Source organism: Mauremys mutica, chromosome 6, assembly GCF_020497125.1.
Source record: "Mauremys mutica isolate MM-2020 ecotype Southern chromosome 6, ASM2049712v1, whole genome shotgun sequence".
NCBI classification, from domain to species: Eukaryota; Metazoa; Chordata; order Testudines; family Geoemydidae; genus Mauremys; species Mauremys mutica.
This window is the reverse complement of record NC_059077.1, coordinates 44891652-44918406: the sequence shown is the minus strand read 5'-3', so window position 1 is coordinate 44918406 and position 26755 is coordinate 44891652. Positions and strand designations below refer to the sequence as shown.

General features: G+C 39.8%; 1 protein-coding gene across 6 annotated transcripts in view; it reads right to left on the bottom strand.

The window, feature by feature from the left end:
- Nucleotides 1–26755, bottom strand: part of POC5 (POC5 centriolar protein) — a 39275-nt gene that overhangs the window by 1100 nt on the left and 11420 nt on the right. For 3 of the 6 annotated variants that reach the window (XM_045021591.1, XM_045021592.1, XM_045021587.1), the window contains 8 exons: nt 15492–15688; nt 14356–14532; nt 10074–10178; nt 8549–8728; nt 7062–7224; nt 3569–3693; nt 2499–2612; nt 1335–1511 (listed from right to left, as the gene is read on the bottom strand). In XM_045021591.1, coding sequence (XP_044877526.1) covers nt 1335–1511; nt 2499–2612; nt 3569–3693; nt 7062–7224; nt 8549–8728; nt 10074–10178; nt 14356–14532; nt 15492–15688 — 1238 coding nt within the window. The remainder of the gene's footprint in view (nt 1–1334; nt 1512–2498; nt 2613–3568; nt 3694–7061; nt 7225–8548; nt 8729–10073; nt 10179–14355; nt 14533–15491; nt 15689–26755) is intronic. The other 3 variants (XM_045021588.1, XM_045021589.1, XM_045021590.1) reach the window with 3 other exon arrangements.

Genomic DNA, 26755 nt, shown 5'->3' with positions numbered 1-26755 from the left:
ATGCTGCATTATGTATTTATTGCCAAATGTACATGACAAGTGATAAGGTATATGGGACATCCCCTGGTTCAGAGGGTTTCAAGGGGGGCTAGTTGTTTCCTTTTCTAGTTTGAGACTGACCAGAGGGTGCACATGCCTTCCAGATTTACTCTCTTCCCCGGCCCCTTTTTAAATTCCTTTTCCAAGCTCCAGCCAGCTCATATTTAACACATCTACAAAAATGTTCAAGTGTCTGTCTAGTCATACACTCTGCATCCAGTCCTCACCTTCAGAAAACTAAAGCTAACAGCACACCTCTGGAGCCCCAGGGCATAGACCACCACTGCTTACGAACTTGTATCTTTCCCAGAAGCCCATGGAAAAGTGGTCTTGCCACATGCTAGAAGGTTAAATCCAGGCTCTGGTGGGCCAAAGGAGCTGGAAAACCAATGCAGAGTTGAGGAAGTGTTTTGTTGGCAACCCCAGCTGCTTATATCAAGGAAGCTCAAGTACATCACCCCAGGAGGCAGGTGATCTTTCATGTAACCAGACCCAAACCACTTAGGACTTCACAGGTTAAAGCTAACATCTTCAGCCAGATTTCTCCTTCATACACATCCAAGTGATCAAAGGCTCTTGCTCTGATGGTGGTCAGCCTATTACACTGTACAAATGACCTTTTTATGCTAATAAAGCCACTGCTCAAAACCCTCTTTCCTTGGTGTATATTGGCTATTCAATATCCTATTACTATAATCACACAATATACTGCATAGGAAAGGGATGTGCGCGCGGTGGGGAAGGGGGGTAGTAAGAATCAAGTACAGCAAAAAGCGGGAGTGCTTTGTTGCCATCCACACAGTTGTTTGGTTAGGGGCATGACATTAAAAAAAGTGATACATGCTTTAAGCTTGTCACTACTGCTTTTGGCCCAGCCACATTTCTCACTCATTAAAACATGTTCATACACAAGTTCTAGCTCCGCCATGACTGAGGAAGCATTGCTTCCAAAAAGCTATTTAACCTCAGTTGTGCAGAGGGCACCGACAGCAGTAGATGTACAGCGAACCAACAAAAGCTTCAAAACCTATCAGAACTATTACTGCAATCGGAAGGGGCAAATGGGGGTAGAGTTTAAGTGGGATTATTCATTTCCAGCCCTCATCATTTTGACATGAATCTTTGTTGCTAGAACACACACCCAACAGAAAAAAAAACTACTGCTTATTTACTCTAATAGCGCTCACACGTACCTGTTAAAACAGAAAGCTGAGACCCCTCCCTGATGAGCTTTTAAACTACTAGCAGACATGGTGTAACAAGGCAGTTATTACCCTAATATCAGTTGGACTTACTTGAGTGACTGGATGATGCTTTTCTATAATGACTGAACTCATGGGTGGTGAGACTCCCATTACAGCTAAACTACTACAAATTCTGTTCTTTTGTCCCAAATCAGATCGGCCTGTAATTCGAGCAGTGATTGTTCTTCCTGCCTTCTGCTGAGCAGATGTCACTACTCTTGCCACAGGCTACAAATAAACAAGACACATTAGTAAAGATGCCTACACACAGTATGTACAATGCAACCAGGCAACTGCTTTGGTTTATTAGCTACATATATGAATAGAACGTATGGGTACTGTAGGTAAACTAGAGTCCATAATGGTATAGAACAGATTCCATACAGTGGGCACAATTAAAAATTGTGTATTTATTACCAGCTGTTACATTTACCATGGTATTTCCCATTCTAAATAAAGGCAATACTACATTTACCATGATAATAGTAAGTACTGTGATGTGGTTAATGAATATTGTGCTGAAGCATAGCAAACCTCAATCACGAAAGGGCCCTCTGTCAGCTATTTTGACAAATCTAGCAGTGTGGAACAATTGTAGCTTTGCTTTCTGGCTGCAAGCTAGTGACAGCTGTAGGCACCCACATCAGCCCAGCAGGGTCCTTGAATCAATAATATGCCAGGCACCAAAAAGGTTACACACAATGAAACTGAGGCACTGCAATTTTTCAATCTTCCATCCTTCCCCAGAGAAGTACTGACAGCAAACTGCCAGATAGGTATGAGCTTAGCAACAAAAAAGATGGAGGAGGAAGAGAAACGAAAAAGAGTAGGTTAGATGCAAGAGCAGAGGAGGGAATGGGGAACAGATTTCAACTAGTAAGCTAAAAGCGAAGCAGATTTGTTTAAAAAACCCAACCCAACCTTTCAGCTGTTGAAATGTTAATTGCTCATGATGTGCTGTATATAATTTCGCACAAACTTCTCTCTCATCATCCCCATTTTTAACTTCATTTAATATACAACAAATAATCCATTTAAAATGATCTGATGCATTTTCAAGTTTCTCTCCAGGCCTTTACTTAAACTCTTGAACAAATGCCTCTACTTCATACTTTTGTATGTTATCCCAAATTCTCACAGTAAGAAAGGATCCCAGACAGATTTTAATACCTACAGTGACTTCAAATATTAAATCAATTAATTCTAGTTTGTTACCAGTTTTTGAGCTGATGTAATGCCAGATCCTACAGCTGCACTAGCGACTATTACTGGAGAATTTGATTCTAATCTGGTCTGAGAAGTACTTGCGTGGCCCAGATGGGATGAAAACTGTAAATAAATCAAAGGGTTTTATAGAGGAATGAGAACTGTAGTTTGGATCATACTTAATTCTTTACTGAAAATGCAGTTTTATTATTTAATTAGTCTGACACTTCAACTGGCTGCTGAATTTTATTCTTTAAAGATTCTATACTCAAAACTAAATAGAGTCACAGTCAACTTAAAAACCATCATGTTAGAAAGTTGGGTACCTATAGAGATCTGAGTAATATCCAAGATTCTGTAACAAAGATCAGAAGGAAAAATATGTTGACATTTTTTCAGTCTGGCTATTTTGTGTGTAGTCAATTTCACTGTTTCCCCTGCTTGGGTGGGTCTTTAATAAAATGGAAAAATTTAACTGTAATCACCACAAATTCTCAGTGGGATCTAAGGGCAGATGTAGTACCTGAAACTATTTTTAACTCAGGTTTTGAAAGTGACTAGATTCCAAGTTGGCACTGTCCCTTGTAAATAATACATTTCTGAAAACTGGCCTTTAAGTTAATGTAAAATTTTATTTTCTCAAACTAAATCAAGTTCAGATATTTTTTTCAAACAAGTCTCAGCAACTGTTTTCCACAAAGGTACCTTAGAAAGCAGATTCTGCTTAAGATTGTGACCTTCTTTGTCTTAAGTAATTAGCTTGCAAATTTTCTACTTACAAAATTAGAACTTTCTGAAAAAACAACATAGCAACCATAACCCAACAACCATGTGCATATAGTGTTTTATACTATAGTACATGCTGTTATATCTAAGTATTTATGTCTCCAAAGTAACCAAGTTCTGACATTAAAAAGAAACTATTTGTAAATTATCCAAGTGCAAAAACATTAGTGAAAGTTCTCTCAATGCATGAGTTATTCAGTTTGTTCAATGAAAAAAAAACAACCTGATGCCTAAATAGCTTAATGAATGAACTTCTTCTAATTTTTCAATCCTATTCCTGCTATAATACTTACAATTTCCTCTTGTGGAACAGTGGCTGCTGTTGGAGGTGGTGGTGAGGGAGGATCAAACTGGGAAGGAGGGAGCCTTCCAGTGGCATTAGTTCCAGGATCTTCTCTCCTATTTACTGGATCTATTATTAGAAACACAGATTAAAGCAATCACCACAGAACCTGGTAAACCCAATGAACACTAGAAAGCCTTAAGGAGAGATGAGGAGTCACAGTAAAACCTTTCTGTTCCTTTGGGATTTGTGTATAATCTTATTAAAAGGATCAGTCTATTACATAGGGTTTTATTTAGCTCTCCTGTACTTGAATCCCTCTCTCCGAAGCTTGCAAATACCATAGGCCAGATCCTCTGTTACATCCCAACCTCTTGGTGCTGGTCAGGTGATGCAAATAGGTAGGATTCTGGACATAACTTGCCAATGGAGAATTCCCTAGGCAGAGGGGCTCCAATATTAGGTATCCCACCCCAACCTTGGTGGAGGGAGCATGGCAATGAAAGAAGGTGGCATGTTGGAGCCCTGCTGCACTGGTGTAAGATCACTTAGGGACACTCATCAGTAGGGTAAGTAACTAACTCACATGAGAACTGGCCTGCCACAGATTCAGGGAGCCATAACCAGCTCCCAACACTGCACAAAGCATTGGTCAGGGAGAACTGAGTCCAGTACCTTTTCCAAACAGGTTTGGTTCTTTTCTTTCAGAACACACAGTTTCTTTAATACAGCAAGCAGGAATATGTTTTTTATTTATTGACTTCCTTGCCCTCTCTAAAAGCAGATTCACAAAGCTGAAATCTCACTATTGGCAGTTCTACGATAGAGATTTTGATCATTCCATAGACTACAGTGCCCCCATGTGGCAGATAAATTTCCATCACTCCAAGTTTTAGAACAACCTAACATTACTACTTATGTATTCATTTAATAATATTTGCTTTTATGATGCATTAGTTTAATATATTTTTCTAGGAAAAACAAGTAAATAAGCAGGACATTTCCATTAATACAATAATCACTACTGATGTCAAAAGAAGGAATGAAAATATACAAGGATTACTTTTTGCTTTTAGTTTACGATATGAAAGGGCCAGTGTATGACCATAGGACGAGTCTATACTAGTTACAAAAATAATCTAAGTATTTTTTGTAATGACATGCATAAGTTCAGATGCTTTGGTTTCTTTTTCTTCAAATATAGAGAGAAAGTATAAAACTTGGATGATTATCAGACTTATCTCCATCAGACCTGAGTGCCATACATCCATGGCAAGGGGAAGGGGAGGAGTTTGAATTAAACATTTTAAAAGTCATTTCCGCACTGATACTTGTCTTCAAACGGGAGTGGTGCATAAATAACTGATCACTGATTTTTGGCTTACCGTCTTTGAAGCTTTCAAATTCATAGATTATAAGGCCAGAAGGGACACTTATCATCTAGTCTGCCCTCCTAAAAGAGTATGGTCATCCCTAATGCTATTCTGCCACTCCCTGCTTCACTATAGAACTTCTGCCTAGAACCTTCTCCAGCCCTTTCCTGCCTGGCCTCCTGCTATAGCTTTAGAGAAATTCTCTCTCTTTCTATCTCACAGGTAAATACCCTCTCACTAATGACTGGAAGACCCAATGAACTATAAAATTGTGTAAAACAAGAAGTAAACAAACAAATGTTAATGCATCACAGAAGTTTAGTTTCGTCATTTGTGACAATTAATTTGGTTTTAATCATGAGAATAGTAAATAAAGAGTACATTCAAGTGTCAGAGCATGAAGCATTAATGCTGGGAAGTGAGAGCAAGTAATTTTTTTCTTTCCTTTTGGGGAATTGTGGATTAGAGATGCCCTACTATTATCTCAGATATTTAAAAGAATGTGACGTAGTTTAAGGCTCCAAATTCTAAACCTAGGGCTTGTCTACACTACTGTCACTGACTGGTCCCTGTAGATTCTGCTGGTGCACGCCAAAGGTTTCCCAGTGCGCTTTAACTTAGTACTAAAAAAACAATTTAAAAAATGCTGCTACGTTAAAACAAAACACTAAGACCCTGCTGGTGTGCACTAAAAGTTCATTAATGCATTTTAATGTAGTAGCATTTTTTTTAGTAAATTAAAGCCCACTACATTAAAGCCCACTAAGGAACTTCTAGTGTGCACCAGCAGGGTCTACACAGACCAATTAGTGCACAACACAGTAGTGCACTTTAAAAATTCTTCCCCTTTCCCCCGCCAATGGTGCACATTGCTGTACCATGTAGGCAAGCCTTATTTTAGCAGGGAATGTTCTCTAGCTTCACATATTTAGGTTTTTTGTTTTTTTTAAGTAAATGCACTACTCTGTTGCTAACTAATTAATACACACAGTTTGAGTATGAATAGCCCCAACATTTTCTTGGTTCTGTTGCTGCAGAAGCAGCAATCCAAGTTGGGATCCCAAGTTAAACTCTATTACAAGAATTCTGTTTTACAGCTGTGAAGGTAATGAAGACAGACAGTGGTGGAAAGGCGATGCTCCAATAGGTAAAAAAATTGCTTGCTGAATAGAAGGAGAAGAGAAGTGTTATAGTCAAGTAAGTTTTCAAGAGATAGTCCCTTTCTACTGTTCTGGAACAAAGCTAAAAGTTGAAGTACCCAGCATGGCCCTTAAACTTTTATTTTCAAGTTCCACAACTGCAAAAACACAACTTTGTTAAAATATAACCCAGCTAAGAAGATTTAAAAAAATACTTAAATGTCTGCAGTTCCAATTAGTACTCATTCGGAGTAATCAGTTACTTAAACTGTGCTTTAAAAAAATCTAACAAGAGTATAGACTATTTTTGTACCAATACAGAGCATTCATGTTGACCACCCGCTACATGGTAATCTCTGATTAGTTCCCTGAGATTCTGAAAACCCCTAGTATAGTGGGTATTACTATGCACTACATACACGTCAGATCAGGTGGTATATGAGGCAGAAATCATATTCTACCACCCTGCTCTTTGCTTTTTTCTTCTTTTCCTAATTTGTTGCATCACATCTCCATTTAGAACTGTTTGGTGCATGGACTAGGTCTTTGCTAATTTCTACGAAGGGACCTAGCACACTTTTGGATGCTCAAAAATAAAAATGAATAATTATTAGCTTCTAAGTGACACTACATGTCTAAGACTTTAGCACCCTGAAGCACAAATGAGTAAGATTAGAAGGAAGGGGAAAAAGAGCTGGCTGGAGAGCATATATATCCCCCACACGATCACTACAGACTTGCTGTCTTTTCAAAGCCTGCAATATTTTGCTGCAGAATCAGCCAGCCACAGGGGTATTTGTTACTTACACAGCTTATTTACATATTCAGTGCATTTTTTTTAAGCATGTAACAAAGCTGATCCCATGATAAGTTTGGTGTTGTCATACTCCTATTTAAATACCCAAATTAAAAATAAAGAGTAAACTAATCCGAATGGCACTGCGAGCAAGGCCATGCAGTGATATATTTTTACTTTACTTTTAATACTAACCATGGTCTGTCCTACTTTCTTTGCCCTGAAACATGGTCATTGCTTCTAGATTCAGTGCACACACGCCACGCATAAAGGCTTTTTTCATGGTGCCTTCATACTGTTCCCTTTCACTATGCAGTCTCAGGATATCAGCTTTTGCCTCTTCCAGAGCAACATTTAACTACAATAAAGAGATAAAAACCAAAGAATTATTTTTATACACCTGTGAATACACAAAACCACCATATTATTCATTCAGCTTTAAAAAGCCACTTTACTAATTTCTCAGTGTAGTATTTTCCCTCCATGTCTTCGTTGTTTTAGAAATAAGATTAAATATAGATCTTTCAAACACCATTCTTTGGATACCTCAGACTAGAGTGTGTACATGGCAAGGATGGAAACCACAGGCGCTACCATACCCAAACAGACTAACAGTCTGTGCAGTCCAGTATTCTGTCCCAACCATGATTAAAACCAGGAACTTCCAGGTCAAATCCTTGTAATGCATTTAACTGTGTTATACAATATTGTGGTGTGGCAGGGGGAAAAACACAGCAAACACTTCTTCCTGACCCCACCTAGAGATGAGCCTAACTGTATCTTAGAATTTTATCTTTGCTCCTGTAATGTAACTCCAGCTGTTATTCTTATTAGCATGAAAGGCCATACTTCCATGAACTTCCTTAACTGCATCCACAAATACATCTATCATTTTTACAACACACGAGGTCTGTGGTGGTGAAGGACAGATTAAGTTATATATGCACAAAGCAAGGGATTCTGATATTTTTCCTTAAGTTACATTTTCAAAATTAACTGTGTTTTCGGGCAGGATTTTCAAAAGCATCCAAGTGTCTTAGGAGCACAAGTCCTCTTTCACTGTGATTTTTAATTCCTTTAAATTGTAACAATCTTGAAAAGTAATATCACAGTGATCTGATGTGTGATGGCTACCTTAGCTTAAATTTTCACACATCTTCATTAGGATGAAGTTGAGAGTTGTAGGGAAAATATTTTTATCAACTTTTAACAGAAAAGCAGTTATTATACAAAGATTTCTGTTTATACAAATATGATAGATGTGCTCATTCACAATCATAATCTTGCATTTCTATAGGACCTTCCATGAGAGGATCCAAAAGACTTTACAAACATTAATGAATTAAGACTTACAAATACCACTGTTAAGTGGGTATGTGTCATCCCCTTTTTGTGGGCAGACAAAAGGAGCCAACAGATAAGTTAAGTGACTCATCTAATTTCAAACATAGGTTCTGATTTTCCTCTCTGGCATAAGTGTTGAGTAACTTCACTTATATTGGTATACAACTAGCTTAAGTGACAGGTGACTCAGGCCTAGAAAGTTGGAATCTCCCAGATCTCCTGATTCCCAGTCCTGCAATTGGGAAAGGTTTCCTGGCACTCTGAAGAAAAGCAATGCATTTATTTAAAAGTTTGTTTAGTAAGAGGCACTTAAAAAAAAAAAGACAGAAAACCCTTACCTCTGCAATTTTAGCTTCATAATCCTTGGAAAGCTGAACACAGACTTCCTCAGCCCTTAACTGACAGGCTTTTGCTACTTTCTCTTTCCATCTTGCTTCACTAAGAGAGCGCCAGGCTGCCCAAACCCTCTTCATCAAAGCTATCTGGAACTGTCTGTCCACCAGTCTATTTGCATATGCCTTAAATAGTAAAATATTACCAAATTATATGTTTCCTATTTCTTTAATGAGCACTATGATCATTAAAGAGAATATAGTCAATTGTTTTGTAACATTACATGGATTATAGCATAACAGATTACCGGTATATGAAATATTGTAGCTTATACTTTCTGTTTAAATATACTTTAGCTGACACACCACCACACATACTGCTGCCACTTTAGAAGTGCAAGGTACTTGTATGGAGTTATTGTAGGAACCGCATAGCATCTGCAGGCACAATGGTAGCTAGAGAGTCACATGTACCAGATATTTTTTAAATCGAGTGTTGTGTGTGTGTGTGTGTGTGTGTGTGTGTGTGTGTGTGTGTGTGTGTATACACACACACACACTTTGAATGCTTAAAAGATTTGTACTTTTTTAAAAAAAATCTAATTATATTTTCAAGTACCCAACACTCAAAATATTTTCTAAAATGGTAACAGTAGATCCACTTATCCAGTCCATCAGTGAAATTAAAACAAAAGGAACAAGCTGAAGAAGGGCTGAGTAGCCAAAAGATGTCCACACCAGCCTCACAGCTACCAGCAAACTCTAGGTGGGAAGAGAGGAGAGAGAAAATGCTCCTCCCTTCCAGCAGCCAGAGGGGTTTTGTGTGATGAGGAGCTTCAGACTTCTCAGACACCATTCAAAACCTTAATGAAAAATGGAGCCCAGTAAGTCCTTACTGACAGCTTGGGGTGAGAGGGCTTTGGGAATTGACCCTGGACAGTGGGGCCCTTCATCTTTCACATCAGTAATTGGCTAGTAGGTTTAGTTAGCTGACTATCAGACCTTCCAAGATCTGTGAGTGCGGCTGACAGATGTTTTAGGGCCAAGGAAGAAGTGTGGAGACACAAAATATAGGGGAGGGGAGGACAACAACACAGACCTTAATTGCAAAACCAGCACCAAAATCAAATGGTGATAAGTAATGTATTTTTCACATTTCACATAAAAGCAATGGCTTCTTTGACAGGATTTTAGACTGAACACTTTTATGCATGCTGCTGCAGACACTGGGAAGATAAACATCCTTACTAACATAGGTGGTAATTGACACTGATCAGCTATCAGCATATCCTTCTAATTAGTGATAAAAAGGGCATAATTTTGATTCACTTGCCCTACCATAATTATTTCTCTAAGTACAGTGTAATATTCTCTTTTGAACTGAGGCTCTTGAACTTATTCACTATTTTGTCACATACATCAAAATAGAAAAGTTGTCATTTCTTCTGATTGTAACAAGAGCTTTAGTAACTTTAACCCTTTTCAGTTCAGAGGCTTACCTACTATCACATCTTCTGTTTTCCACACATACCTCTTGTCTGGCCTCCACGTGCTGAATCCGCCACCGTGTAAATTTTTTCATTAGCTCTATCCTCTCCTTTTGCTTGTCTATCGCATGGGACAAGTTAGTGATTACCTGCCAAAATATTTATTAAACAGACGGTTTAGATAGATATTTTTATGCTCTTTGGGGAATGAATGGAAGTTTGCTACCTGGACAGGGTTGCCCAGGAGGGAAGGGGGGGAGCGCAAGTGGGGCAATTTGCTCCAGGCCCCGCAGGACGGTCCGGGTCTTCAGCAGCATTTTGACGGCAGGGGGCCCTTCAGTGCTGGCAAAGACGTGAAGTGACTGAAGGGCCCCCCGCCGCCAAAATGCCCTGCGAGCCCTGGCCCGGCGGCAGTCCGGGTCTTTGGCAGCGGGGGGCCCTTCAGCTGCTCTGCGTCTTAGGCAGCATTTCGGCGGCGGGGGCCCTTCAGTGCTGCCGAAGACGTGGAGCGACTGAACAGCCCCCCGCCGCCAAAGACCCGGACCGCCGCCAGGTGAGTACAAGCTCTGCAGCCCCCCCGCTTTGCCCCAGGCCCCTTGAATCCTCTGGGCAGCCCTGTACCTGGATGAGTTATTTATCGTTTTAAAAAAATACTTCTAACAAGCTTTCTACTGTGTCTTTTCCTTAAAAGACGAACAATAATTTAAAGTTCAAATCAGGACTAAAATTAACTCTACTTCATCTTTCAATGACATTGCTACACTCAAGGAAGGTTTTACACTGTGTAACTTATCAGAATTAAACTGCAGATGTAGTAGAAAATAACAAACTCATGTCATGAATGCAGCACTGTGGCATCGCTGAATTAAGAGGAAGCAAAGACTTGGAAGAATACACAAACTTTTAATTACTCACAAAAACAACACAACTCAGCAAATCAGAAACAATGATGATTTGTATTACTGAAAGTTTGACATAGAGATAATGTACTTGCCTACCTCGCAGAAGAATTATGGAAATTAGTATTAGAAAAGATATACTAAAAGTGTAAATATATGTAGTAACTCAGTGGTTCCCAAATTTTTACTTAGGTGACACACCAACTGCATTCGACTTTTTTTGCAATCCACCCCGGGTCCAAATTCAGGGCCAAACCTCATTAGTGCTGCAACCACATACACCAGGTCGTAACGCTCAGAGTGGGGAGCCAGAGCAAGTCCCACAGGACAGGAGCTTCTACTGTGGGGTGAGAGTGCAATGTGGGATTGCTTTCCATGGCCCCAGGCCTCCGCACCAGACCGCATGACCCATCTTGGAACTGTTTAATAATTGGGCTGATAAATTTACCCTAATTGTGAGCTTAATTATAAGACGATATGAAAGTTCATAAGAGGTTACAACAACCTACAACAAATGTTTATTGAAAGCACCCTGACCTACTTTCTATCATGATTATAATAAACAGGTGCAATAGAATCAGACAAACTCCCCCCCACCCCAAGTTAGTCCAAATAGAAAGGCCAAGTTGATATGATTCGTGGACTATGCTGAAATCATGCTTGGTTAAAAGCAAAAGATGTGGAACTGGAAAGTAATAAACCAAAATTGGGATGTCAAATATTAGGCCTAAGTGGCGGACAAAATAATGAGGGAATGGGCTATTCCATCCCTCACTATCTTTCTGGATCCTTAAAGGAAAGAGTTGGAGGAAAAATGGAAGAACAGATAGATAGAGGCTACATAAGCAAGCTTCACCATCATGGCTGCTACCCCGCACCATCTCCTCAGACCATGAGGCTTCGTCATCCTAGTCTTGAGGGATGTCCCAACCAGAACAAGCCAGAGAGAGAGAGAGAGAGAGAGAGAGAGAGATCCAAATGACATTGCCACCTCTACCAGCTCCAGCTTAATCCCAACCACCGCCTGAGATGAAATGGGATCAGACTTTAACAACAGCAACAGCTCCAGCCCATCTCAGCTAACTTCTTCTCTTTTCCCCAAAAGGACCATTGCTACCATCTTTGATACCATTTAAGAGACAGTCAAACAAAGGGGGTTTTCTGTCTAAAACTCTCTCCAGCTAAAGGGAAAGGGAACAACAACTGTTAATTGGAAGCCTCATTTAATACTTCACATTTCAAAAGCTTTAATTGTTTTTCCTTCTTTTCTGTATCTGTAATAAAGATTAAAAGGTACTAAGCAGGTAGAGGTCTCTATATACCAAAACCCGGACCTTGTTTAACACTATTTAATGCTGGACAGTAACTGTTATGTTAATAATACCTTTGGCCCATTTATTTCATCTAAATAATACAGCAGGACCCACCACTTGGGAAACACTGTGCTATTAAAAATTTGCTACATAAGTACCACTTTGGAGGAGAGGATTAGAATTCAAAATGACCTTGATAAGTTGGAAACTTGTTGGAAACCAACAAGATGAAATTCCGTAAAGACATACAAAGTACTACACTTAGGAAGGAAAAATAAAATGCACAATTACAAAATGGGGATAACTGGTTAGGCAGAAAAAGATTTGAGGTGTTAGTGGATAATAAATTAAATATGAGCCAAAAATGTGATGCAGTTGCGGAAAAAAAAAAAAGCCGTCCCAGTGATAGATCTTCGTAAGATTCCTAAGACTAGAGCAAAAACCTAAATTATGAACAATTTTTATTTATGCAATTGGTAGGTGATTACTACTTGAAGTCTAAGACTCTGTCAATCTTGTTAGGGGAAAGGTTAAAGCAGTGAACAATTTAGGTCAATTTCTAAAGAGGCCCATGGACCAATATTTTAGAATTCATTCCACCAAATCATGCACTGAAGTGAGGAAGCAGAAGAAAACTCATCTACAGCTAAATCAAAATATGTTATTGTCATTACACAATTAGCTCCATAAAGGATAGTGATAGATGTGATTTGGTGAGGAAGAGTTTGTCTTGTAGGGGATAGAGGTGTTAATATTGTAAATGCATCACCAGCAATTATAATACATTCATATTAGTGCTATACAAGTATAATTTTTGCACTGAATTACTCGATCTGGAACTAAATATATCAAAATGGAATACACTGGAAACATTGTGGGCCTGACTGCAAGCAAGTGAAATTCCATTGGCAAATACGGGATTTGTATGCAGTTGCAGCAACTGAATGTACATGGTCTGCGTAACTGGACTCTGTGTATGTCCAGTGAATAGGGGGAGTGTACTTTTACTCTTTCTATGTAATGTCTTTCAATGGGTGTTTGTGAATATAGCTTGGACAGTATTTTCAAAATAAACTGTTAAAATTCAAAATTTAGCTGAAGTGTTCTCAAGTGAAGGTTTTAAATGCTATTATGTAGAAGAGGGGATTAAAGTGGCTTATGATTGCAAGGTTCCCATGATTCCTACTCTTTTATACCTATTTGTGTAATACTAGTTGAATTCAAGACAATTGGTGTAGGTGCTACAAGGAAAATATTACTCTAAGAGCACAGAACCATAGTGCTCATTTTATATCAGATTATGCTAAAATAAAAAAAACTCTCTAAATATGTAAGAGATTTCTTCCCATTTGAAAGATTATGTGGAAACCCATCCAATCTACACAAAAAAATTAATTAAAGCCTCGAAACCAACTTTGTTGTAAGGGATGAGGTAAGTGGAAGTGATCTGTAATTACTAATCCAAAACAGTGTGAATTTCATGAAAGAAAAACCTTAAATTAGGGACAAAACAGTAAAATTTCCCTATTAGTATTAGAAAATGCACAGTAATTATGTGGTTTACTGATAATGTAGTTCAGGGGTCGGCAACCTCTGGCACGCGGCTCGCCAGGGTAAGCACCCTGGCGGGCCGGGCCAGTTTGTTTATTTGCCGCATCGGCAGGTTCAGTGGACCGTGGCTCCCATTGGTTGCGGTTTGCTGTCCCAGGTCAATGGGGGCAGCGGGAAGCGGCGTGAGCCGAGGGATGTGCTGGCTGCGGCTTCCTGCCTCCCGCATTGGCCTGGGATCGCGAACCGCGGCCAGTGGGAGCCGCGATCGGCCGAACTTGCCAAAGCGGCAGATAAACAAACTGGGCCGGCCCGCCAGGGTGCTTACCCTGGCGAGCCGCGTGCCAGAGGTTGCCGACCCCGATGTAGTTTGATTCTACAATTGCTAAAGTTCATCCTGAGTGGCTTGAAATACTCTGATGCTTCTTTTCTGACTAAGCACGTAAGTTAGTTTAGAGTGTATACATTACATTACCTGTTGCAAAAGTACAATTAAGAGAGAAAAAGATTCAATCTCAGAGAGTTCTAAAAATAGAAGACAGAACAGAATAAGAAAAAACTGTTACCTCATCCTTTCTGCCAATGGAGATTTCATAAGTATGTAGCAGCTCTCTCAGGTTCTCCATCTGATTGTTCAGCTGTCTCACATGTGCAGCATGTTTCTCTTTCTCTTGTCTCATTTCCAGCTTGTGATGTTCAATAAAAGTCATTTTCCATTTTCTGAGTTCAGTCAGAACATTTGTCTGAAAAAGGTAGCACTAATGAAACTAGGAAAATTATCCTCTCCAAGTCTTTTAATCCTAGAATGTATGGCAGCTAATCAGACATCAAAATTTACACTGAACCTTGCATGTACAACTTTGTCCAGTTACCAGACACACTGAGACATCTAATTATGATAACTTAAATGTATTTATTATTAGACTAAAAGCATGTATGAGAGGAGGAGGAGAATCAAACCATGATCAATCTACTAAGAATATTTCATTTTGGTGCTACAACCAGTGACACTTGGAAAAGTACCTGTACCATTTTAATCTAGCCAGTGGAGCCAACAAGAGAGAGGAGAGGAGCAAAGCCTGGGGGTTGGGTAACTGAGCACTACCAAGAGGAAGCCACTCCTACAGGGCATCCAGCTCTACTCTGAACCAAACTCAAAGGAGTCCAGCAGAGCCCACTGATGTTACAAATTCCACTGAAAAGGAGCCGCTCCTGAGAAATCCAAAAGAACACGAATGTGCAGATGTTCAAAATATGACCCATTCTACTGTGACTGGAGTCTCATTCTGGTGTCAAGTGGGTGGAGCTTGCTTGCAGGTGGGAGCTGGAAGAATACAACTATTGCTCCACCAATTCCCATCTGATCTGTTTTTGATAGGCAGTCTTGATCCTGCCTGTGCACATCCACAGAGCTTGAAATTTAAGGAGCTTTCTGGGATCACAGATACAGACACACTTATAGCTGCCACTCCATGAACAGAACTGATTCTTGGAGTATTTAGTGTTCACTAGTCAAAGGCAAGTAGATTATTAGTCCATCTCTGTGCCAGTCCAGTAGGTTTTCAACTGTTTAGCTATCACGCAACATAAGTTACATCAATTTCCCAATGTAGTTAGATTATATTTTCTCCTGTACTTCTACCAATGCCACAATAGTAATCTGCTCAATATAAGGATATTACATTTAGCACAAATTTAATACCTTAAGACTTCCACTCCAGAGATCAAGTATGCTTTCTATCTGGGTCACTTTTTCATCTGAAACACTTAACTCAGTCACTATAGTCTCATCAATCTCTCTTGGACCAGATGAGGACCCTTGTGAAGAAGTCTCTCCCGAACGAACAGGGCAAAGTCCTTCCATGTCTGCCTGCGAAGGTCCCTTTACCGGTGTTAAAACTAAAAATAAAACAAAAAGGTTAAAAGTTGATTCTTTGAAGGGTTTAGCTGTTGTATATCCAGGAGGCAAGTCAGAAGTTGGGTATACAAAAGGCCTATGTCGCCAGAAGTCTTCCTTCTCTATGCACGTAAACCGTATTCAAAAGTATGCCTCTAAGGGTATTTCCACACTGCATCTGGGAGCATGCTTCCCAGCACAGGCAGACAGACATATTAACTCTGCTCAGACCAGCGCCGAAAACAGCAGAGTAGCAGGGGGCAGCAAATGGGCAGCTTTGGTCAAGCCGCGCCCCCCCCGCCAAGTACACACTCTTGCTCAGACATCCTAGGTACATGCTCAGGCACCAAGCTACCCCCTTGCTACACTGCTACTTTTAGCATGCTAGGTCCACTCAAGCTGAGAAGCACACTCCCAGCTGCAGTGTAAACATATCCTAAGGGATGAACATCTGTAAAACAGCAATTGGCTGATAAGTTTTACTCTCAGAAAGAATGAACTATGCTTCCCAAGTCAAAGTATTGTTCCCTTTATAACCAGAAATTTTCAAGGTCATTTATGCCAAAACACAGCACTGTTTATGGACCAAGTGAATTTTCTAGTGTTGAGAAACTAGCTTTACAAGGAAGCAGAAAGCGTCCCTCTACTTGAAAGACTTCTTTCAGGAAATCATGTCAAGTGGAGTCCATTTAAACGTTACCCCCTAACCATTTTCTGAATTGTTTCCCCAGGGTTCATAATACAGCAGAACCCCATTTATGCAATCCAATTGGGACTGGGGCCAGATTGGATAATATACAATCGGGATAAACCAGAGAATGGCAAAGTGTAATGCTGCAGTGCCATCTAGCACCATAGGAGAGACACCACCACCCCACCTCACCCCGCCTTCTGGACCTGTGTGCACTGGTTTTCCATGTGGAGCCAGATAATGGAGGGTCAGATAAATGGGGTTCTACTGTATCTACATTAGACTGTAAGCGCCTCAGGGTGGGGAGCATTGTATGTTTGCAATGTACAGTGTACCTTTATTTATACATTCAGGTATGTATATGGCCCTCCTCACCCCGGTATCAACATAAACAGCACTTCATAAATAAATGAAACATTACACTGGATTCTCTGTGCCTCAATTCCCCAGCTGTAAATGGAAGAAGTAATGCTACTTTTCCGACACCCTTTGACTTGATCCCTATTATGATTTTTAACTCTTTGGGGCAGGCAGTATTTTACTATGTGTTTGTACTGTGCCTTAACACAATAGGTCCTAACTGAGAGTTGGGGCTCCAGGTGCCACTGCAATACAGATAAATACATGCCAAGAAACTATTGGAGACAGACTGAAGATGAAGTAGGACTGGACTTTACTTAATTCAGGAAAGGCAAATATGCTTATACACAAAGAACAACTAAAATATGCAACAAGTTCCCCAAGTTGACAATATGAAGATGAACAATATTTTTAAGAGCAATTGGAAAGCATATCTATTGGAAAATTTCTGCTGTTCGTGTTATATTTAGAACTGTGATGGGGGAGATCCTCACACTAGCCCTGCAAGAACAGAATAGGGCCAGGTGGGCCCAATCAGCTAATTGACTGCAAAGAGGGGAGCTTTAGACTGGAGGCAGTTAGAGAGAGGCTCACCTGTGCAGGAACAGGGAAGGCCTATAAAGACAGGTAGTAGGCTACAGACTGGGCTGCTAAGGAAATCAGGCAGCAGTCGCTCCCTGGGGAGGGGAGGAGGGAAAAGATGGGGAACCAGAGTGTAGGAATCAGTCCAGGGAAAGGAGCAGTGAGGGCATAAAGAGGAAACCCAGAACCACTGAGCTGAGGGTCCCTGGATTGGAACCCAGAGAAGAGGGCAAGCCTGGGTTTCCCTACTGGACACTGCATAGCACAGACCTGAGGCAGTGAATGGGAAAACCGCCTAGGACAGTTGATGGACTGTATCCTGGAAAGGGGAATGCTGACGGACCTAGCTGGAGGGCTAAGTCACAAAGGAGACACTGAGGATCCTGGAGCAAAAGAGGAGCTGCAGACCAGAGGGTATCTACCTCAAGTGCTAATCCCCAGAGTGACCAAGGGGAGGCGTCAGTGTAGCAACGGTGGAGCACCCCCTGACAAGAACAAATTCTAATTTTTAAAAAGGTATTAAAAAGCAGCCCTGGATAGAACGTCTCTTTTCTTGTACACAGGGAAAGGAGAAGTCTCACACATGTGTGTTTTATTTTAGTATTCAACCTTTCTGAGAATGTGTGTGTGTAGATAAAATTGCAAGATAATGTTGATTTTTGAAACTTAACATATAATGGATGTCATGTAATTTAAAAGTTGAGATATTATAATTACAATCTGGCTGGGGAATATCATTTGGATTCAAAATATTTAGTGTACTGGAAGAGTTTTTGCTAACTCTGAAAGGACCTATAGAAAGTCAGCACGGACAAGTAAAAGGTAACGTACACTGAACAGAAATATTTCATGGGGAGGAGAACACACAGTGACTATTATCAATGCAATGATCCATTTAAGTTGCATCTGCAGTGGGGGTGGGGAATGCAAATAAGACAGCCAGGCTCTATTAAGGGAATAGAAAAAAGAATTACAGCAGAACCTCAGACTTAGGAACACCAGAGTTACAAACTAACCAGACAACCACATACCTCATTTGGAACCAGAAGTATGCAATCAGGCAGCAACAGAGACAGAAAAACCCCCCAAAAAACAAGTACAATACTGTTAAATATAAACTACTAAAAAAAGGAAGGGAAAGCAACATTTTAATTCTGCACAGTAAAGTTTCAAAGCTGTATTAAGTAAATGTTCAGTTGTAAACTTCTGAAGAACAACCATAACATTTTGTTCAGAGTTATGAACATTTCAGAGTTACAAACAACTTCCATTCCCAAGGTGTTTGTGTGACAAAGTGGGAATGTTCTTGATGTGTTCTTTGAATGCTGAGTGGGGAGTGTTGACCTGGGAAGGTTGCAGGGGAGTTTTGAGGGGACTGTCTGCATTGGGGAAGGGAGGATACCTGAGCATGTAACATGAGAACCCAGGAGGGGGGTTGGAGGCCAGGTAACACCTCTGCTGGGGAAACTGGACAAAGGACACAAAGGCTGGAGGAGACAGCTGGAGGGAGTTTCAGTTTGGAGCTGACTGGGAACTGGAGAGGAGCGCCCCGACAGGGCTTGGGCTTCCCAAGGGGGCTGTGGCCTCCCTGGGGCCCCCAGATGGACCTAACTAAAGGGGGTCCTGTTGTCTGTACCGGCAAGACCTGTTTTGGACTGTGTTCCTGTTGTCTAAATAAACCTTCTGTTTTACTGGCTGGCTGAGAGTCACGGTGAATCGCAGGAATGGAGCCACCTGCACACTTACCCCTCAAACAAGGCTGTGTTCTGTATGATATGCAAGAGCTGCAATTCCAACTGCCCTCAAGTTCAAAATCTAGTGGGGAAAAAAACTCTCCAAAAATGAGGGGAAGTTGGGTAAACAAGAATACCGAGAACTCCAGCCATTTAATATTATATACAGTATAGGTGTACACTTCCCCCCTTTGCAGGCAGTTAAAAAAAGTTAGTAAAATTCTCAAGACAGGGTTTTATGTCATAACACAGCAATAGATAAAGACCAAATGGGAGCAGAGCAGCGCAAGAATTTTTGTTGAAGATCCCCCTTGCTATTTGCTCACCTTTAGTCTTCTGAAACGCCACTGGTGCTCAGAATGATAAGCTCTCTAGGGTAAACCAGGCACAGGCATTTTCAGAACTGGCTTAAGATGACACTGGAGTAAAACCCTCTGACTGGGCTACACACCACTAGCATTCCTAGCACTGGTGTTAAATCAACAGTGGGAGAACATCTGAAAATACCTAACATATAGACAAAGGCTACGAACAAGTAGGATAATTTCCAAAAGAGTTTGGCCCTATTCAAGGTATTGAAATATGTCTTAAGTCTCTTAGCTTATGATAAAGAAAAACTGATAGAGAACTAAAAATTAATAGTAGCTTAGGTACAAGTGATCATAACTTGATCATATTTATAATATGCAAGCAGAATAAAGCCCAGACCAGTAATATACCGGTATATATACACACTTGTTGTTAATATAGCCAATTTCATAAAGCTGAAAACAATTATGAGCCAAATCCTCTGAAGAAGAATTTAAATCTGAAAAAATGTGAGTAAGTGGGAATCACTTAACACTCTATTAGATGCATGCCCCCTCACCCCCGCCTCCCCAAATAAATCACAAACCACAATCAAGGGAGAAGGCTGTAGTCATTAAAAAAAAAAAAAAAACCTGGTTCAGAGGGGAAGTGAAGGCAGCTGTAAAATAAATATATATAAAAATACATGAAAGAAAGAGGAAGCTGATAGTGATGAATATAAATCAGAAGTTAGGAATTGTAGAAAATTAAAAAAGGAAGCCTAGCAGATAAAGACAAAAGAAGTTTTTGAAATATATTAGGAACAAAAAGAACCCCCAACAATGGTATTGGTCCATTACGATATGGAAATGGTAGAATCATAATAATAATGCAGAAAAGTCAGAAGGGTTTAATAAAAAATTGTCCTACATTTTTTGGAGGAAAAACAGATGATATATTCTCACCATATGGTGATGATACTCTTCCCATTCCACTAGTATATCTGCAGGATGGTAAACAGATGCTAGTAGAGTTAAACATTTTAAAGTCAGCCAGTCTGGATAACTTGCATTCAAGAGTTTTTAGAGAGCTGGCTGAGGAGCTCAGACTGTTAATTTGATTTTCAGTAAGCCTTGGAGCACTGGGGAAGTTCCAGAAGACTGGAAGAAAGCTAATGTTGTGCGAATTTTTTTAAAAGGTTAAAAGGATGACCCAGGTAATTATAGGTCTGTCAGTCCGACATCGATTCTGGACAAGATAATGGAGCAGCTGATACCAGACTCGATTAATACAGAACTAAAGGAGGGTAATGTAATTAATGCAAATTGTCACAGGTTCATGGAAAACTGATCCTGTCAAACTAACTTGATTTTTTTGGGATGGGATGACCAGTTTGGCTGATAGAACTAATAGTTTTCATATAATATATTTAGACTTCTGTAAGGCATTTGACTTGGTACTGCATGACATTAAAAAAACCTAGAATATATAATGAACATGTGGGCACCTTTAATGGATTAAAACTGGCTAACTGATTTGTCTCAACGTAACTGTAAATGGGGAACCATCTTTGAGCGGGTCTATTTCCAATGGGGTCCAGCAGAGACCTGTTCTTGGTCCTACCCTATTTAATAATTTTATCAAATGATGTGGAGGAAAACAAAAATCACTGATAAAGTTTACAGATGACACAAAAATTGGGGGAGTGGTAAATAATGAACAGGACAGGTCCCTGACTCAGAGCAATCTGGATTGCCTGGTAAACTGAACACAAGCAAACTATGTTTTATAACATGGTGAAATGTAAATCTGTACATCTAGGAACAAAGAACGTAGGCCATACTTACAGGATGGACGACTCTATTTTGGGAAGCAGTGACCCTGAAAAAGATTTGGGGTGATGGAGGATAAAGCAGCTGAACATGAGCGCTCACTGTGATGCTGTGACCAGAAGGGCTGATGCGATCCTTGGATGTATAAACAGGGGAATTTCGAGTAGGAATGAGATTATTTTACCTCTATATTTGGCACTGGTGTAACTGCTGCTGGAATATTGTTTCTAGTTCCGGTGTCAAAAATTCAAGAAAAAGGTTGAAAAACTGGAGAGGATTCAGAAAAGACCCATGAGAATGATTAAAGAATTAGAAAACATGTCTTACAGTGATAAGTTAAATAGATTGAGCTCCTTGAGTCTAACAAAGAGATGGTTAAGGAGTGACTTGATTAGCCTATAAGTACCTCCCTAGGGAACAAATATTTAATAATGAGTTCTTCAAGCTAGCTGAGAAATTTATAACACAATCAATGGCTAGAAGCTGAACCTACACAAATTCAGACAGGAAATAAGACATACATTTTTTGATGGTGTGAGTAATTAACTTGGAACAATTTACCAAAGGTCGTGGTGGATTCTCTATCACTGAATTTTTAAATCAAAATTGGATGTTTTTCCAAGAGACGTTCTAGACATTTTTTTAGGAAAGTTCTATGGCCTGTGTTATACGGGGTCAGACTATATGATCCTAATGGTTCCTTCTGGCCTTGGAATCTATATAGTCTTGCTTCTCCACATAAACTGCATGGGAATAGAAAGATTGTCAGGTTAATAAATCATAAGGCTTTCCAGGGGAAGGATATAATGTCAGCTTATGCTTGTGGGGTTGTTGTTTTTTTTTCGTTTTTTTTTTTAAAAAGACCTATGAAAGGAGGATCAACAAGCACCAAAAATAAGTGAAATTTATCAGCTGAATAACCACAAACTTTAGAGATGGTATAAGGAATAGTCCCCAGCAGACTCTAATAGTGGAAAGTTGAGTCTAGTAATAATTATGCTTGAGTCTGCTGAGGTGCAGGAATTCCATACCCAAGCGTAAAGATAAATCATCCCCTTAAGGAATCATTTAACTGTAGAATGTACAGAAACTGAAGATCTTTTAATTGGGTGGGGGTGATGGGTGAACTGCTACTCACCAAATGAGCCTATATTATTGCAACAGATAAACCATACATCTTTAGAGTTATTCAATGATCCAGGATAACATAGCTGAGAGGCTACATTTTGAATGGAGCATAGCTGAGAGGCTACATTTTGCATATAGAAAAATGTTTCCATTTTAAGTTCAGAACAAATTACTATCAAATTATGAACTCAAAGTTTTTTAAATGACAAAAAAAAAGTTAGTTCACTACAAATGAGGACTGAAGAGAAGTAAAGATGAATCTTTTTTCTCTAAAGAACCTAAAGTTTCTTTAGTTCCCTTTTCAATTTGTCAGTTTTAATTGAACCATGAAAGAAAACATTGTTTATCTGGAAATATTTAGTCTAAAGTCAGTTTTTCCTTTCTTACCTGACAATTTAGTAGCTCAGGTTCTATGTTTAGACAACAAGAATACCCACTCAAACTAAAGCAGAGCTTTCAATTCAATTCTACACTGTTAAGCACAGATACAGAGTTGATGAGTACAGTATAAAAAAAACTTTAAATAGTCAGGTCATAAATCGTGACAAGAGAAACACAGAATCCTGAGCGCTGACCTTGGATGTAAGATTATTTTTAACTTATGAACATTTTTAGAAGGATCGCTTGCAAGGAGAAAACATCTCTCAGTTTCTTATTTGGTTATTAAGCTTGTCCTTCACAAGGTTTTGGCTGTTTTATACCAGAAATACCAGTGTAACCAGTGTTTTGCCTGACTGAAAATAAATGCGTATTTGTGGTGTATACAGTAGTTTTAAAGATTCTCAGTATTCTTTTCAGACAGCCTGTTGAGCTTCCTATAATACACTCTGCAAGAAAGTAGGAGCAATCATCAAACAAACTGCTGCTGTCTATGGGCCCTGATTCTGTTACCTTTACTTATACCAAGTATTATCATACTCCATAAATAATCCTGTTAAGAGCAAGGTACTAAACTTGAATAGGATGTCTGCATCGAGCACTACATTTGTTCAATTCTGAAGAAAATCATCTGATGAACCAGAAAACTGTATCCATGGAGACTGATTTCATTGTAGTTGGAATTGAAATCTCTAGTCAACACCAGCAGTATTTTTTGGACTGGGATTTGCGATGTAATATTGTTCCAGACTGGTACAAAATTGTGACTTTTCCCATTTACCTTCACAGGCTCAGCAACTCGGGGGTTTCCAGCAACTTGTTCTAGAACTGTTCTAGAATTCTAGAGTTTTACAATTGTGTTTGAATCCTATTGACCCACATCATCATGTTAATACCACCTGGCTCTTTCTTAGTGCTTTTTATCCATAAATATCAAAATGCTTTCCAATGGGGATGAGTCTCATTATCCCCCTTTTACAGAAGGAGAAACTGAAAGATACATAAAACTAATCAATTGTAATTAATGTTTCCCCCACCATCCGCATTCTTTGTGCTGGGAGATTTGAAGCCCAGAGGAAAATTCTTCTGAATTCAAATAATTTGTACCATAGTGGATTGTATTCCCAGATGTATCTGCTCTCACTTCAGGAGTTGGAGGACAACGTGGAACTCTATGACTAAGGATACAAATTGGTCACAGAGGTCATGTATTCTGTGACTTTAACAGATCTGTGACTTCTTTGGCTCCAGTTGTCGGCATTGGGCATGTTACTGCTTATTACACAGCACTGACACATTTCCCATACAGGACACACAGGCTATGTCTACACTACTGCAGTAAGTCGACCTATGCTACACAACTCCAGCTACATGAATAACATAGCTGGAGTCGACATACCTTAGGTCGAATTACCAAGGGGGGTCAACTGAAGAGCAATCTGCTGACAATTTGGCGGGTCTTCACTAGACCCGCTAAATCGACCACTGGTGGATCGATCTCAGAGCGTCGATCCCGGCTGTAGTGTAGATGTAGCCACAAACATTCTCATCACCTCTTCTCATCCCAGAGAGGTCATTTCATGCTCACGCACATAAGCTTCATAAGCACAGAACTACAGGGACTGCATTTGAACCTTTCCATGACAGCATTAATTTTTCTCAAATATGAGTTTTCAAATTCCTTGTGTGTCTGCATTTCAGTATCACTTGCCACTCTTGTGCTCTTATCAGGGTAAAAAGCTGCCTTCTACCCCTTCCCACAGAGGTTCTTATGTTCAGAGAATCCACTGTGGTTGTGCTGCACTTGGGAGAAGTTTTGGAGACAATGGCTCAGCTCAGAAGATGACTCAGCTCCTCTTATAAATGAACAAGCATTTCTTTAAGTGGCATTTGTGTATTTGGAAGGGAGGGGGAGAGTAGGAGCAAGGATGTTGCTGGCCAGAGTGCATGAATGTGGCTTTCACTACACAGATTAACTGGCCAAACCTCTGTGGAAGGAGAAGTACAAGGGACACAGCTGCTACTGCTGCCCTGAAAACACTGACTTATGGCCTGAAACATCCAAAAAACTGTTAAACTGTTACTACTTGAAAATTAAAAAAAACAAAAAAGCCATTTTAAAAATTAAACCAGTCAAACATTGTGTACACCCAGCAGATTCCTATTGATAAAAAATGCATCTTACTAAATGTTCTCCATGTTGGAGCATCTTTTCACATTAGACAAGACTCAGTGCTTTGCTTTATCTTACGATGCTTATCATTCTTCCTCAAACTGCTCTCACAACAGCTCTCTAACATGAAAAGCTATGTTCTTAGGAAAAGTTAGCACAGTATGTTATTAATAAGATGAAAGGGAAATTATCCAAGGTACTTTGAAGTAACACAGAGCACTGGTTTCTTAGGTTTAAAGTTGTCAGTTCAAAGACATCAGTGGAAGGGTATTACCAAGTGGCAATACTTGGTCATTGGCATCAGAGAAAATCATATATTCTCATGGATGTAAGTAAAAAGGAGACTATTTTATTTTGCCGCCATTTGCTAGTATCTTCATTTCTTAAGAGAAGAACATAGTGTCTCACAGTATGTGTGATGTTGCAGTCTATATGATTTTATAAAAATATGATGAGTGAATATAATGTAACTGGAATATGCTTCATGCAAAAGGTTTCTTGTAAGGTATTATTACAAAGCTTATTGTCTACTGAGTGTGGTCATCTATTTGTATAAAGGTATCACTCTTGTATCTGAAACTAGAAATATGAAATATAACAGAGGGCCTATTGTAATTATGCAAAGTGTGGGCCATTAATGGTGGTTTGAAATCTTAATGGCTCCCATCAACCAGGACAATTGACTGGATGGCTCTGTTTGCAGGCAAGCCTTCCTGTGCGTCAGGCTGGGAGGAATGAAGGCTTGGGCTTTTACAGTGACATGTGATCATGTCACATGAACTGGAATCCATCTTTAACCTGGTGTTTTTCCAGTGAGGGGGGGTGGAAACCCAGAGGGACAAAGGATTCCCACCTTATACAAAAGGTATATAAATGGGTGGAACAGAACAGAGAAAGGGCCATCATGAAGAATCCTCTAGCTACCACCTGATCTGGAACAAGAGCTGTACCAGGGGAAAGAATTGTGCCCAGGCCTGGAAGGTGTCCAGTCTGAGGAAAAAACTTACTGAAGCATCTCTGAGGGTGAGATTATCTGTATTCAGTTTGATTAGACATAGATTTGAGCATTTTATTTTGCTTGGTGACTTACTTTGTTCTGACTGTTACTACTTGGAACCACTTAAATCCTACTTTCTGTATTTAATAAAACCACTTTTTACTTATTAATTAACTCAGAGTATGTATTAATACCTGCGGGAGCAAACAACTGTGCATATCTCTCTATCAGTGTTATAGAGGGCGAACAATTTATGAGTTTATCCTGTATAAGCTTTATACAGGGTAAAACGGATTTATTTAGGTTTAGACCCCATTGGGAGTTGGGCATCTGAGTGTTAAAGACAGGAACACTTCTGTTAGCTGCTTTCAGGTAAACCTCCAGCTTTGGGGCAAGTAATTCAGACCCTGGGTCTTTGTTGGAGCAGATGGGAATGTCTGGCTCAGCAAGACAGGGTGCTGGAGTCCTGAGCTGGCAGGGAAGGCAGGGTAGAAGTAGTCTTGTACTTAATGCGGACCACGTCTTAATAGAGTGCGCTTTGTGGACCACCTCCCCTCCCATTCCATATTGCAAAATAGCCCTATGGAAACTATGGCAATCACTTACAGGAAAATGAAAACTGTTTATGTATTTTTAGTTCTTTGTTGTGATTTAGCAACTAGAAATTAAGAGACCCACCAGCACCATGTAACCAGCCAGCTTTCCACAAACCATCAAGAGTGCTCCACAGACAGTGGTTTTGGGATCCCCTGTTAGTAGAACTCCCTCCTTAGCTTATTTTCTATTACACAAGGTAGATTTAAGCTAAAGTAAGATATAAAGCTGACAGTTTCTTTAAAAATGTCTAAATTCCCTACAAAACTTAAGACTAGACAAACAATGCTACAGGCTTTAACTACATCACAAC